The sequence below is a fragment of the Papio anubis genome, chromosome 15 (assembly GCF_008728515.1).
Source record: "Papio anubis isolate 15944 chromosome 15, Panubis1.0, whole genome shotgun sequence".
Classification (NCBI taxonomy): Eukaryota; Metazoa; Chordata; class Mammalia; order Primates; family Cercopithecidae; genus Papio; species Papio anubis.
The window spans coordinates 11,975,038-11,990,562 of NC_044990.1; the positions used below are offsets into that span (position 1 = coordinate 11,975,038).

The 15,525-nt window shown below is 45.0% G+C and overlaps 1 protein-coding gene across 7 annotated transcripts in view; it reads right to left on the minus strand.

Annotated features, from left to right (window-relative positions):
• Positions 1-15,525, minus strand: part of STARD13 (StAR related lipid transfer domain containing 13) — a 553,194-nt gene that overhangs the window by 2,953 nt on the left and 534,716 nt on the right. For all 7 annotated transcript variants that reach the window (XM_021929385.2, XM_021929384.2, XM_021929383.2 and 4 more), the window contains 6 exons: positions 11,928-12,126; positions 6,575-6,785; positions 5,637-5,751; positions 4,537-4,758; positions 3,725-3,942; positions 622-798 (listed from right to left, as the gene is read on the minus strand). In XM_021929385.2, the coding sequence (XP_021785077.2) occupies positions 622-798; positions 3,725-3,942; positions 4,537-4,758; positions 5,637-5,751; positions 6,575-6,785; positions 11,928-12,126 (1,142 nt within the window). The remainder of the gene's footprint in view (positions 1-621; positions 799-3,724; positions 3,943-4,536; positions 4,759-5,636; positions 5,752-6,574; positions 6,786-11,927; positions 12,127-15,525) is intronic.

The window sequence follows — 15,525 nt, forward strand, 5'->3', positions numbered from 1 at the left end:
AAAAGAAATACACGGTCGGGCACGGTGGCTCATGTCTGTAGTCCCAGCACTTTGGGAGGCTGAGGTGGACAAATCACCTGAGGTTGGGAGTTTGAGACCAGCCTGGCCAACATGGCGAGGCCCTGTCTCTACAAAAACATATAAAAATTAGCTGAGTGTGGTGGTGGGCAGCTGTAGTCCCAGCTACTGGGGAGGCTGAAGAGGGAGGATCACGTGAGCCCGGGAGGTGGAGGTTGCAGTGAGCCCTGATGGTGCCACTGTACTCCAGCCTGGGCAACGCAGCGAGAACTTGTCTCAAAACGAAACACAAGAGAAGGGAGCTCTGATTTACTGAGTACCTACTATGTGTCAGGCTCTGTTGCTGGTGTGTGTTTCATGGGAGAAAGACAGAAATATAAGTGGGCATAAAACAGAAAATAAAAAAAGGCAAAGAGGTGCAGAATTTCAGGAAAGGGGGGAAGACAGAGGGGAGGCATATGTAGCCACCTAGGAAAGCACGCTAATGGCAATGAGGAAACAAATACCGTGAAATAAGAAATCAAGGTGACATCCCTGCTGGATGTGCTGTACAAGCTGAGACTCCCAAGATCTGAGCCTGCCATGAGGGGAGTCAGCACTTACTTCAGGTCTATCCTGCAGATGTGAGTCAGTCTCGACTTGCCAGAGCCACACGGTTCTATCAAGTACTGCGAGTCCATCACCACTGCTCGCACGCCACCCAGGAGCTGGGCTTCCTCGTGCTCCACAGAGAGTGACACCAGGGTACACATTCCTTTGGGCAAATCAGTCTTCCAGGTCCTGTAGCAAAACAATCCACACATCAGAGTCATGATGGAGGGAGGAAGAAGAACCTGAGCTAAGGTTTGTGTTTATATTTTCCTGCCAACAACCTGGGCTTAGACTCCAATGCTAGTGACTTAGATTAAGCTAATGGCTTTCATAAGCTTGTGTAAAGTTTATACAGAGAATTTCAAAGCAAGGATCTCAGTCTGGGACTTTGAGGCCAGAAACGGTCTTGCAGCTTTCAGATCTGCATTTGGAACTGCCAGCTCTGCTTGGCCGTGGAGGCTCCTGCCCATTCTCGAAGCGGTGGTTTTACAGTTTAGGAATTAGAACTCACCTATTCGATTCATTCAGCAGACATCAATTAAGCACCTAGATATGCCAGGCTCTGAGAAGACACCAAGCACATAAAGATAGACACAGTCCAGGAAGAAAAACGGACACTCTAAACAGAATTCTAAAAGCACCGAGGTAAATGCACTGATAAGGTTATGCATGGAGGGCTCTGGGATCACACGGAGGGGGCTGCGGGAGGAATATGGAGAAGGCTTCCTGGAGGAGGGGATGCTCAGGGAGAAGTGAACTGGTGCGCTTAGCTTGAAGGAAAGGAAACATATGTGGGCCTGCTTATTGTCTTCATATACTTGAGTGGCTCTTGAGTGGGAGAAGAAGTGAATATGGTTGATTTGACTCCAGAAGGCAGAGATAGAAAGGCACATTTCTGTGCAGGAGAGAAGCACTGTCTAACAATGTGCACTGTTCAGAAATGAAATGGGCTGCCCTGGGAGGCAGTGAGTTCCCTGTTCCTGGAGCTATTCAAGCAGAGGTGGCTACCCCTTGAAAAAAGGTTGTGAATGGGAGTCAGGAGCTATGCGAACATCTGTGTAACCACCTCTAACTTACCTTTCTGCCCCAGGGATCTATAATAATAGATTGTATTATTAGAATTCCCATGATTTACTCCACAAATTCTGTTCCCTTACTAAGCTATCTCTTCCATGATTTCAGCCTGTCCTCCTACACCAGGAAGAGAAATGGTGATATGTGCTTGACAAGAACTTGGGAATAACCAAGCCCCACACAAACGCTCAGCGACTTCCATGCTGTGACTACTCTTTTCACGAACGACGATGTGATAAATCGTGACGACTGAAAGTTGTAAAGGTTTGTCAGAATAAATGGGAGAATCTCCAGTATCTCTCAGCGGAAGCTCCCAAGGAGCTAGCAACGGGTGTGACGTGAGAGACAAATGCGGCAATCCTGAAAGGTGACCAGCCTCATACGTGCTAGACTAGACTGGAAGATGCTCTGAAGACAGGAGGCATCTCAGCCCTGTGCCTCCTCACCACACTTGTCACTTTCCACCTCCTTGTATCCTACACATAAGGAATTCCTGTTGTTAGGAACCAGATCTGGTTCATTGTTAGCCCGTGGAGGACTGCATCTCTTCTCCTTCAGGGCCTCACGGTCCACTCCACTTCTTCCAGTCTTGGATAAAAATCAGTGCAGCGAGACCCCGCCCTGACCATTCTAATTAAAATTCCATCCCTTACTATCTCCCTATCTCATACCTCCCAGGATAAGTCAGCCCATCTCCCTTTCTTATTTTTTATGGCCTTTCCCCAGTGAACTACAAACCCCAAGAGAGCAGGAGAGTGGCTTTCTGCATTCACCTGGCATACCCAGAGCCTATCACAGTGCCTGGCACGTGGTCGTGACGGAACGAAGCACTGATAAATAGCAGGCTGGTGGGGTTGCTGGATGGATGGAAGGAGGGAGGTTCCACACACAGACTCAGGCCCTCAGCCTCCTCTGGAGGGAGGGAGGAGGCACGCTATGGCATGGCCCCATTCCTGTGGCAGCCATCCTGAAACAGCTATTCAGCTTTCCCCTTGTGGAGTGAAAGCATGAAGTTGAATTCCACCAGATGACTCATGCCCTATTAACTTTGGTACTATGCCACCCTTATAAACTGCCAGCATTCTCCACCAGGATCCCAAGGAAGCAGAGATAAATCCATGTATTATTTGGGGAAAACTGACCTTTAAAAGTCAAGGTTCCAAGGGCCAATTCCAAAGTCATAAAGAGCTCATGTGAAAAGTAACCTTTAGTTTGCCATCAAAACTGGTTTCATCAAGTGTTTTAAATATACATTTGGGAGTTTCACAATAGGTTCTTTTTACATTGCTGATCTGTGACATGAGACAGAGTTTGCCAAGATTTTCAATAAAAAAGGATATATTGATCTAATTACCTTTTATTCAGGTTCTTTAGTACCCTCGATTTCTGTTCTGGCTGATGCAATGCTGCATCTCTACTGTGCAAACTTTCTATGATTGGTTGAGCATCCCCTTCCAAACGCCGAGAGCAGGGGTCTGGAACTCAACCCTTACCTCAATCAGAAGCAACATTTCCTTGGCAGACACAGAATCAGCAAGCCTTTTCTGGACCTCCAGGGCAGTGCCAAGGTTTCTGAGCATGGCAACTAGCTATGAGCATCTGAAGTTAAAAAGATGGGTTCTGAAGTCATGCCTACCCCAGCCGTGAGAGTTACACACTTTCCCAGGGGAGAAAAACAAAATCAGAAGAAAAGCCAGTCAGATCCATTTGCATAATTTGGCAGAAAGTGCAACTGGACAAACAGCAGCTTTTCTGGGCCGTCTGCTCTGAGGAAATGAATCATATTTATGGTCTAATAAACTGTGTGCTCCACGAGGAGAGGGGCAATCAGAGAGCCCAGGCAGAGCTGTAGGCTGGGTGAAAAGACACAGGAAGTCAGGCATCAACACAGAAAACTCAGATGTCACTGAGGGAAACAAGAGCCGGCTTAGTGTTCCCCATGGAGGCTGGACTTTGGTGGGAGCCACCAGGAAGTGCTCACATCTACAGCTCGTGTCCTGCCTTTGGAACAGAACATCATAAACCCTAGAGTCAGGCTCACCTGAGAACCACGAAGTCTCTGGAAGGATGGGGGGCCATGCTGTTCAGCACGTACTGGTAGATCTCTGTTTGCCTGTCTAGAGTCTCCACAACCTTCCACTGCACAAAGTCCTCGTCCCACAGGTGGCGCTCTCTCAGCACGCGGTTCAGGACCACCGAAGGGGGCGCTTCCACCTCCACAGAAGCCTTCCACAGCTTCAGGGGGTTCCCGTCGCCCACCTTGGGAAAGACAACGTCAGAAGCTGAAGAGGCTGTCCGGGAAATGGGTCCAACATTTTTTGTTTGGGCTTTTAGTTTTTCTGTCATACTTTGCTGGGTGTTCAAAAACCATCACTGATTCTGTAAATTGAGAGAGATGCTACATACCTCAGGTTTCACATTTTAGTCCTTAAGCTTAAAAGAATAATAATGATGATAAAAATAATCATCACCAGCACACCCGGTGGTTACTGTGTGCCAGGCACTATTCTAAGCCATTTGGTTTTGAAATCAGCCTTCCTCTGACAGTGGTCCTCTTACAATGCCCATTTTACAGACGAGAAAACGGAGGCACAGAGAGGTGTGTGACTTGCCCAACATCACACAGCTAAGGGGTAGAGCCAGGACCGGGATCCAGCTGTCTGGCTCCACGGTTTACTCTCTGATTATACGCAACAGATCTCTGGACTGAGTCTTTGAATGGTTCATGTGCCTCGACTGTCCATGTGTGTGCCAAGCCCTGTGGACACAGCAGCTGTTTTCAATGCAAAAACACATGTCTGATCGTTAGCTGTGGCTTTCTGGGGGTGATCTTTTTCCATCCTCTGAGATTACCTTTTTGAAAGCAAGATCTGTATTGTCTGTGCTGGAGCACGTGACCCATCCCTTGAACTTCTCCTTGGCTTCTTTCTGGAGGCCCTGGATGAGATGATTCAGGTAAGTGTGGGAAGTTGCCCCGCTCTCCTCCAGCTGCGTCCCCAGTTCTTCCAGGGTGGGCACGTGGAGCTCAGCCTCCACATACGAGTTACGAGACTGGGCCACCAACTCGTGTGGAACCTAGACCAACGGATGCACGAAAGGGCAACACACTGAGCCAAAGAAACGCTGAGACTCAGAAAGCAAAGCCATTTCACCCACAACCCGGCTCTGAGCCACGGGCCGAGGGCCACACGGCCGGAGATGTTTTCCTAAGATCACTGCCAAGGACGGGAGGGGCCTTCCTAAAGTCAGGAAATACAAATATGTTTCTGAGGCTGTATTTATTATTCAAAACATTGCAATGACTTCCCCTTTATTCTTTCCAATTCCCTTTTATTTTACCTTTAATGTCTTTTTATTCAGTTCGGCAAAATGTGGGCTCAGACAGCTTTACCCACCGTGAATAAGACTTAAAACAGATAGACTTGTGAAGGGAAACATGAAACAGGACTTGGGAATAGCTTTACTTTTTTAGCACACTTTTCCCATTGACAAATGCCAATTCTATCACAAAAGTATGCCACAAGTCTGGTTCACTTACTTCTTTTACATATCTGTGGCTGTATTCATAAGCTGTCATTGGTTCTTAGCAACAAAGATCCCTCAGTATTACACACACACTCACACAGATGTTTAACCTAATCAAGTCCCAAGGTAAAATCAAATAGAACATAATTGGCTGACTGGCCTTGAACCTGACAATGGCAGGTGATGCAACTGTTTGCATGAAAACCATCAGGTCTTCTTACCATGGGTATGAGTTCCTGATCAAAGCCTCAATTGTATAGCTAGCTCCTCAGCTTTCTTGGAAGCAAACACCAGAGCTAGAGCATATACGATTGTCATTGTAAAATCAGGAACAAACAGATAGAAACCATAAATGTAGCAACAATCCCAAGCGTCTTATCTAGTTCCAAGAGCGACTAGGGAGGTGGAGGTTCGAGCCTTTTGCTCACCTCAAAAAGTCTGTCGCATTCCATGATCATGTGCGCGAGCCCCTGAGCTGCTGCCAGATTCTCGTTGAGGTCCTTTTGATCTGGCTTCCCGGTGGCGTATTTCTTCTGTATGACTCTGTAATTGAATGTGAGTGTGCTAAGCAGATCCCACACCAAATAGCTTGCCACAATACCAAACTCATCCCTTTTGTTTTCTGTTTATACCCAGATGCTATCCAGATCCCAGGCTTTTGTGTTTCCAAATAAAAACAATGATCACATATCTTAGATATTCTGAATCAGGCTAACAGTCTGACAGTTCACAAGGAAACATCTTGGAAAACTAAAAGGGCAGGAAGAACAGCGGGGGATGAAATTAATCTATTTTTCCAAAGTTTGAAGCCCCTTAACTGCAAGCTCCTGTGCTTTGGTCTTAAATATAGCCTTCTAAAGATTGTAAAATACTACTGTGTGTATATTTTTCTCCTCACTCACACAGACAACACAAAACTCAAGCTTTCTGCATCACAACTGGCATTCTTCAATGCTAGCTCAATAATTCTATGGATCTGAGCCCCGTGAATTAGGGTGCCTCACAAGATTTTCTGATTATGAAAAGAGTGTTGACAAATCCTGAAGTTGAAATGTAGCATGGAGACATGTTTTATCTATCTGTAATCTATTATCTATCTCTCTCTATTATGTACCTATCAATCCTCTCTTTATCATCTATCATCTATTTATCATCTATCTATTTAGCTGTCATCTATTATCTAATCTATCAATCTATCGTCGATCTATCTACCTACCTATCTATAATCTGTCTCTCTATCAATATATCCATTCATATCTATCCATCCATCCATCCATCCATCCATCCATCCATCCATCCATCCAGTCTTATAAACTGTGGGAATGCCTGCTTTGGGATTACTGTTGTTACTGAGGAAAAAACCCACCGTGGAGAGCTTTCTTTCTTCAATAAATTAAGATGAAAGAGGGAGGGGGCCAGACACACTGCCAGGTTCATGGGCGTCATCTGATTCTCTTCCACCAAGTTGACGACGTCATTCAGGAAACACAAGAGCGTCTGCAGGACCTCCCTGTTCTCGTCGGCCAGTAGCAGGATGGCAGCCTGCACGGCCTGCAGCCGCTGCTCTTTGGAGACATCTGAGGAAAAGTGGATGCCAGGTCATTGGAGGAGCAGACACAGAAAGAGCCAGCTGGGAGGCATTGTGTAAGCTCCACCTCCCTGGTGCGAACGTACACCCAGAGTCATCACCACCACCAACAACCAGAACAGCAGGAAAGGCACAAAGAAGTCAGTAATTGCTGAGGCCTTGCAGCTCATGGGAGGCAGAGCTGAGTCCCAACCCTTGCAACTGAACTCTGGATCCCGCAGTCTCAATGGCCAAGCAGGATTTAGAAAGGGGCACCACCATCCTGGCTTTCTGTATTCTGAGCAATCAACCCACTCACCTGCTTTCAGAGGGCTTCTGGGTGAAGTTGGTGATTAGGACTCTGTCAACCTGGCATCCCTCTTGCCCATCCTCCCTGACAAACAGTTTGGGAAGCCCCTTTCAGGATGCCCAGGGCTCCGTGGGACATGGTTTGAAAACCACTGGGTTAGGGAACAGTAGCCTTGCCTTGCCTTTCTCCACCCCTGCCAGCCAGGCCACGATGGCAGTGCTGCACGATTCACCAGGAGTGGTGTTCAGCTGCTGGGACCTCTGACCTCATTCCTAGAGGGTCAAGCTTCTCGAAGGGAAGCCTGTACCTCTTCCTTTTTCCTACAAATCTCCCAGGCTTGCTTTGCAGGGTGCCTGCTATTGACTTCATGTGGAGAGCCAGCGTCACCTGTTCCATAATCTTGGGGTTTATGGAAATTGAGGCTGTGCTTGGAGAAGAAAAACCAGGCTGCCTAAGGTTATGGGGGATGTCTGGCCCTTCTCAGTCCCATCATCCTTGAGGGTGGTCCTCATGGTGGTGGTTGCCGGTTATGCAGGCTTACCAGGGAATTGGTTCCAACACTATGAGGTGAACTAAGTGGAAAACCACACCAAATGAGTGAGAGGTGCTGTCTTTTGCTGCTCCCATCCGTGGCTGTGTTTATTTAGTGATCAGTTTAGTCCTCTCACTGCGAAAGACATTGTCGTGAGCTTGCCTCTGTCGACACTGTTGTCTTTCTTAAAATGCCATGTTCTGGTACAGGGGGCCTCCACACTAGGTGTCTGCACTGTCCAGGGGTGGGGAGGTGTGCTCCTGACAGTCTCTTGAGGTGCGAGAAGAAATTATGAGCACTCCCATGTGTGTTTATCTTTTCTCTTACCCATTAAAAATACTGATCGGGGGTGCTTTATAATGTGCATAGTACATTATGGTATATCCAGTATATTTATATTACTAAACATAAATACACATTCAGATATTTGCTACTGGCAGGAGCGCATGATAAAAACAAACTCGGAGCTGGCTGTTCTAGAAGGGCTGAGGTGTGACCTTCTGTGGGGATCCTGGCTGGCCCCAGGCTTTGTGGTCCTAGGGGGCTATGGATGCTGGATTCGCCTACATTCCCATGCCAGAGGCGTGACGTCACATCCCAGGGCTGACCACAGTCTGGCCCTGATTAGCAAATCCAAGTTCCTGGAAAAGCCTGAGCATGCCTTCAGCGGTCTGAAACCTGTCCCCACTCCTCCCAGCATGTCCATTGTGTACTGGCACGAGATATACCTGGGGTTCACAGAGAAGAGCCATTTCGTTAAAATTATAGCAAACCCATTTTCTTACTCTCGCTTGGGGTGGAGCAGAAACAGATGGTACTAATGATCTCAAGCTTGTGAGAGGTGCTTGAGCCGCTGAATTGTTTTAAATATGCTGCTCCAGGTAAGGTGTCCAGTGTGTATACATTGTTTAACTTTACTAAGCTGCTTTTCCATGCCAACATTTTTTTCCCAGCCATCATTTTTGAAGAGTCGCCTGTCATCTCTATTTGTTTTCTCAGTTTCCTTCCTATTTACTTGTTCTTTTATCCCTCCGAAAATACTTCCTGTCCATTATTGTTATTATTATTATTATTTACTAAAAATGCTTGAAATACCTAAATTCAGCATTTGTTTTGGATCCTATGCTCTTTCAGCTTTCCGTTACATACCACGCGGCTGAGGGTCCTGCCCCTTTCCTGGCTCTAAGGGGATGATTCTAGGTTTTAATTTTTAAGTGTGGATAATTTGCAATCATATGGGAGATCCTGGCACCTCAAATGCAGAATCCTGTGGATTCTGAACCCTTCTGCTCTCCAATTTCCACTTCTTTCAATCATGAGGCCTTAAAGCCTTATGGTTGTCTTTGACTCCTCCATCCTTCTCCCTCCTCCAGATGGGTAGGACTCAAATATTTTCATTACCCATCGAACACTCCAATGTACTTCATCATTTGACAAAAGCCCAAGAAGTGGCATAGCTGAAAACAGAACTTCTCTGGAGGACTGGAGGAGGAACCGTTCCTCTCTGCCACAGTAGCAGTTTGGAAACTTGGACTCTAGGCTCTATGCATGGAATGTCTTCTCTTCAGTCTCACTGCTGGAAGTCCCTGCAGGCAATTCAGAACCTTGATTAGTATGCTGACTCCCTGAGCCTCCATGCTCGTCCAGTTCAGTGCCTCTTGTGCACCACTTCCAGATTCCTGGGTCAATGACACGGTGCTGATGGACTTTCTCCCTGTGGCAGATACAAGGCTGGCCACTTACTCAATTCCCATTCTTCCCTTCTTCCTCATTAAGAAAGCACATGTTCTGCTCAGGTGTGAGCTGCAATGTACTCAGGGAAATGGGTCCCTCCCTCAGACCCAAACCTGCCCTAAACCAAAACTGGTAACCCAGGTCTTCTTTTTCAGTGTTTGGTTTAAGAAGTAAACCACTTCTGCCTGAGGGGACCAAGAAAAATGCTAAGAGCTTCCGTAAGACGTATGTCCTTGATAAAAAGAGATACATGGCCAAGAAGAAGTACAGTCACTCTCTTCTTGCCTTGGAATGTGATTTTGTGAAGACGTGATAAGTATAGGTTGTGACAATTATACTGTGACCTTAAAGGGAAAGTCAAGAGAGGCTGACTTTAGCCCTGGCATCACTGAGCTGTGGGATACCCAACTCTGGAATTATGTGAGATAATAAAATGTACTTATTGTTTAAACGACTGTTCGTTGGATATCTGGTTCCCTCTTTACAGCTGAGAACATTGTAACTGTAAAGTAATATGAATTACTTTCTTTTTTATTCTTAAAGTTTGGAATGTCTAGAAAATAAGTCCCTCAACAATAACCGACAGTTCCCCAGTGCTTAATGAATCAAGCATACACTCCTTGCCCTAATATTCAATGTCCTTCCTTTATGGCCCCAGTGTCGTTTTCAGTGTCATTTGGTGTCACTCTGTACGTTTGCCATACATGCAAGCCAGATGAATACCCTGGGCTCTGCTGACATCAGTTTATGCTATCTGCAGAGCAGGTACCCAAAATGTGTTCCTCACATATCTCAGCCTTCAGTTGTCACTTCCTCCGTGAAGCCCTCATTCTTCATCTCTCTCTCCTTGGACTTTTCTGTAACCTTTCTATGGAACTTCTCCAACTTTGTAGTGTTGGAGTTATTTATGTTCATGCCTCATCTCCCTTATTGTAAGATCCTTAAGATCCGAGAGTGAGTCTCATCCATCCATATGCTCTGCCATGCTCAGCACGGTGCCCGGTACAGAAGCCACACTCTGTAAATGTTTGCTTAGCTAAAATAAAGCCTGCTTTGATCTGGCTGCTTGCTTGTGACTCAGAAAGGGCCAAAGAAATTTATTTCTTTCAAGTAATGTGGCTTTAGCCTTAGACTAGTGTCAACTTTAGCCCAAGAACTGATTACATGTAAAGATTCGTATCTGATACTTCCAAACCATAAGGGAGGCTTAATTGAAAAATGCAGTTCAACCTCTCACAGCAACAACATCAAGAACTCCCTGTTTGGGCTCTAGCAACTTGTATCACTAATTTGACTTAACCTACTTACTTTGAAAAACTAATGTTTACTTAGTGGGTTGCCACCTTAATCTGTTTTCACAAGTGGTTCTGATTATAATCCTTCCTGAGTTTGCAGTACCATGGACTCCTTAAACACATTTTATACAGAATTCTCTATAGCACGGATATTCTTCAGATTGGATCAAGTCCATGTCAAGGTCCATTTCAGGCATATTTTGCTGAAAACTCAAAACTCAAAGTCCATGGGCTAAATGACTTTTTTCCCCCCATGAATTGGGATCTGGGCCATCAAAATAATTCATAATGTTAACATTGTCATATCTAGCAAAGAGTCACAAGTTTAATTTCCTTCTTTTTTTTTTTCTTAGACGGAGTTTCGCTCTGTCACCCAGGCTGGAGTTCGGTGGCCCGATCTCCACTCACTGCAACCTCCTCCTCCCGGGTTCAAGCAATTCTCCTGCCTCAGCCTCCCAAATAGCTGGGATTTTAGGCACTGGCCACCATGCCTAGCTAATTTTTGTATCTTTTAGTAGAGATGTGGTTTCACCATGTTGGCCAGGCTGGTCTTGAACTCCTGACCTCAGACAATCCAACCACCTCGGCCTCCCAAAGTGCTGGGATTACAGGTGTGAGCCACCATGCCCAGCCCACGTGTTTATTTCTAATAACCCTATTGTAACCACTTATAGTAGGATATGCTGCTTAATCAACAATTGTTATTTTCAGGGATTATTTTAATTATACAGGCTTTGCTGACAACTTAACATCATTAAAAAAAATCCAAGTGAAAATACAAATAAGTTCATTTAAGCTTAATGAAAAGTTTGCTTACTTTTCACCAATGAAGATGCATTGTACTAAAATACATTTGTTTTTATTTGCTGTCATTTTAATTCATGTCACTTTGAATTTCCTATATCCCAAAGAAATGCTTACTTTTTAAAAAAATTAAAGAAGTTTTAATAACTACCTATATATAAAACAACTTCTATCGTGCCACTTTTTATTTTAAATTTTTGTAAATGTATTGGAAATTTGTTTTAGATCGTACACAAAACTCTTTTGAGAAGGAATATTTTGATGTCAAAAAGGTATTTTCAAATGCATAAAAAAATGGCCTGTGGATTTCCATACCAAACTTTGAGCAAAAGTTACTTCTGTAGAGGAGAACAGGATTACATTCATCTTTATGGATTGATGTGTTATTCGTATAATTAAAACTCAATCTATAGGGAATTATTTTCGTTACAGTGGAAGGATGCCCACGAGAACACCAATCTCATTATTTCCACTTACACTGATAGATGTGGAGGAAGGTCTCGCTGAGCTTGTTGGTGAAAAGAGGCTCAGGGAGGTCCCGGAAGAACTGTTTCACCATATCCGCCACGTCATAAGCAGACTGGTCTTCATAGTTGACGTTCTCAGGGAAGTTCTCATTCATTTGGCGTAGGGCATGGATTCGAGACTTCACTCCTGACTTGCGAAAAAGACCCACCTGAAACGAAGCCATAGGGATGTGTCAGCCAGGCCACACTTGGTTGTGAGGAGGAGGAGGAAGCATGGGATGGGAACTGGATGAGCTGGAATTGCCTCCCAATTAGTACATGCTGAACTGTTAGTATAGCTACTTTAGGCAGTAGCCGAACACTGTCTTCCTCTCCTATGAAATGAAGATGAGAATAAAACCCCACCGCACAGGATTACTGTGGAGAGTAAGTGAGGAAATAGATGTGCATGTGCTCTGCGACCTATTACATCTTATCACACTGCAGATGTTATTATTATTTTATTCATTTATTCAACAAGTAATGATTAAGTAACCACTGTGTACAGGCATGCTTAGAGTTCCTAGGTGTCATTAGTGAGCAGAGCAGATAAACTTCCCTGCCCTCTAGGGTTTACATTGCCATGGGGGTTTTGAGAAAGTTTGGTCAATGGGAGGTTTGGTGAAAACTACGTGGGTGGTGGATGAAAGAATCCCAGATAAACAGTCATACCCAGTGCCCTGCAGGGGAGAGTTTTACGGGGAATATGTTCGTGAAACAGAATAATATCCTAAGTACATATTTTGATTTAAGGGATTTATTTACTTTTTCTTCTTTGGAATTCTTGGCACTTACTTTTCTACCTGTTTGTTTTTATGCTATAAGCTATGGCTCTAGTGAGAATGAGTCCTGCGTGGCTTTTTCTTCAAACCTCAAGATAATGTCATATCATGCCTTTTTCATCTTAGAGCCCAGGCTCCTCCCTTACTTGATAAATACATGGAACATTCAGGCATCAAGGACAGAGTGGCCCTAATGAGAATGACTGAGGCAGAGCAGAGCCCGGCAAGAATGAAGACCCTGCAATGGTTGGGCAGGTTAAGCTCTAGGCCCTCTAGAGGAACTTCCTGTGCTGGACTTAGCCTGCATCCAAAAAGGAACTGAACTTTTCTGCGCGCCCTGGCTTATAGGGAAAAACATGTCTGCTATTTTTTAAATGCCTATAGGGAGTTGATTTGCTTCAACCCTCAATTTCCACAGCTGTCATTCCCCAGTGGCTCAAGGGTTGGCCCACTTGTGCAAAGCAAGGTAGAACCTTCCTGAGTTGCTGGTCAGGTAGACGGTGGACGCTAGTGTCAGTCACTGATCTGCCTCCCTATGCCTGCAGGAATGTCTAACATAGGCCATCTTACTGATCACGCTGTGTGCCAGGCCCTATACCTGCAGGAATGTGTAACATAGGCCATCTTACTGATCACGCTGTGTGCCAGGCCGGCCTCCACCCGAGTTTGGTATCTGACAAAGGCTGTCCTGATTGCTGCAACAAATGGAGAGGAGCCCTCATTTTTTTTTTTAAATTGTGGTAACAGCAAGGAAAGGATTCCAAGCCATTAGAGCATACTCAGGTTTTTGTATATGTCAGCTGAATGGATCACAGAGGAAATTATACACTGCTACTTTTTGTGGCCATAAAAACAGAATTCTTAGTAATATTTCTTTGCATTCCAAGGCTTATTGCTCTAATCCCACACATCAGGATATTCAGCCTGATGATATCATCACTTAAAATATGAATTACTTTCTTTTTTATTCTTAAAGTTTGGAATGTCTAGAAAATGCCCAATTTTGCCATACTTAGACCACTCGCCACAAAGAATCTAGACAATATTTATCTTCCTTCAACTGGCAATGACTCCAAATTTCATCAAAGGGCATGGAAAGAAAGCATGTACTGTCAAAAGAGAAAAAAATTCAAGATGTCAGGTGAGTGATTACTGGGGTGAGATCCATCTCCGACTTGTTTACATCTTCTGCTTTTCTGATTTTGGAAGGAGGCCCAGGACTGTGCACACCACAGGGCTGGTTGTGCCGCACGAGTTCTCAGAATCGAGATGCCCTGAAGGTAAATACTTCGGTGTGACTCACAAATATTTATCCTCATATGAGCGGGTATTATTCCATTTGAGAAGAATTCCTATTTTTTAACCGCAGAGAAATATTGATCAGGATCTATAAAAAGAAGAAAGCAGACAGTGTTTCTGTTTAAATTGTCGGGCACGTTCCTCTTTTGTCCACCATGTCTTGCGGGCTGTTTCTGGGCACACACTCTTGTGCGTGCACACACACATCCAGAGATGCTATCTTTGTATTGTTCGGTTTCCAAGTTTCTTTCTCGTTTCAGCAAATATTGTTATTTTAATTATTTTGGACATGTCTGGAGCTCTCCAGCTGCGGGCTCTGAACTGCTTGTTCTGACTGAGATCTTAGGATGTCCAGAGGGTTGTCAGGGATTTATTTGTGCTGCCTCAAATTCTGACAATAACCTTCCTGCCCTGCCCTTGTCTTCTAGGGCGCACGGGAAATACAGACATATGTATATATTTTGGTTTCTGTGGATTTTTGTTGGAAGTACAGCAGGAAAATTTTCTTTCGTAAACCTAATAAAGAAAAGGTGGTCTCAAATCAGATTCCAGTTGTAGTAGCTGAAGATGGCAAAAGGGAAAGATGGAAAGAACCTCTCTTCAAAGCTAATGATGAACTGATGATTGAGCTAACCCCGGAACTATTCTATTTCCGGACTTTTTTTTTTTTTTTTTTTTGAGACGGAGTCTGGCTCTGATACCCAGGCTAGAGTGTGGTGGTGCATTTAAGTGATTCTCCTGCCTCAGCCTGCTAAGTAGCTGGGATTACAGGTGCCCGCCATCACACCCAGCTAATTTTTGTATTTTTTAGTAGAGACAGGGTTTCACCACGTTGGCTAGGCTGGTCTCGAACTCCTGACCTCAAGTGATTCACCCACCTCGGCCTCCCAAAGTGCTGGCATTACAGGTGTGAGCCACCATGCCTGGCCTATTTCCTGACTTTTCATTTGTGTTTTGTGAGACCATGAATTTCCTGTCATTTAAGCCATTTTGGGATGGGGCTTCTAGTGGTCGCTGTGGAAAGCCGCTGGGCACAGTGAGTAGAAGATGGTCTTTCTAAGGCATAGAGAGATCGTGAGACCAGAGGAAGAGCTTCCCCTTTCCATCCTCATAGAAAAACACAGTGATGGCAACGAGTGGTTTCCAATAATCATTTCTTCTTCAGAAAGTTTTGGCCGAGCACGGCGGCTCACGCCTGTAATCCCAGCACTTTGGGAGGCCGAGGTGGTTGGATTGTCTGAAGTCAGGAGTTTGAGATCAGCCTGGCCAACATGGTGAAACCCCGTCTCTACTAAAAATATAAACATTAGCTGGGTGTGGTGGTGGGTGCCTGTAATCCCAGCTACTCGGGAGGCTGAGGTGGGAGAATCTCCTGAACCTGGGAGGCAGAGGTTGCAGTGAGCTGAGATTGCGCCACTGCGCTCCAGCCTGGCAACAGAGCCAGACTCCATCTCAAAAAAAAAAAAAAAAAAAAAAAAGTTTCCAAAG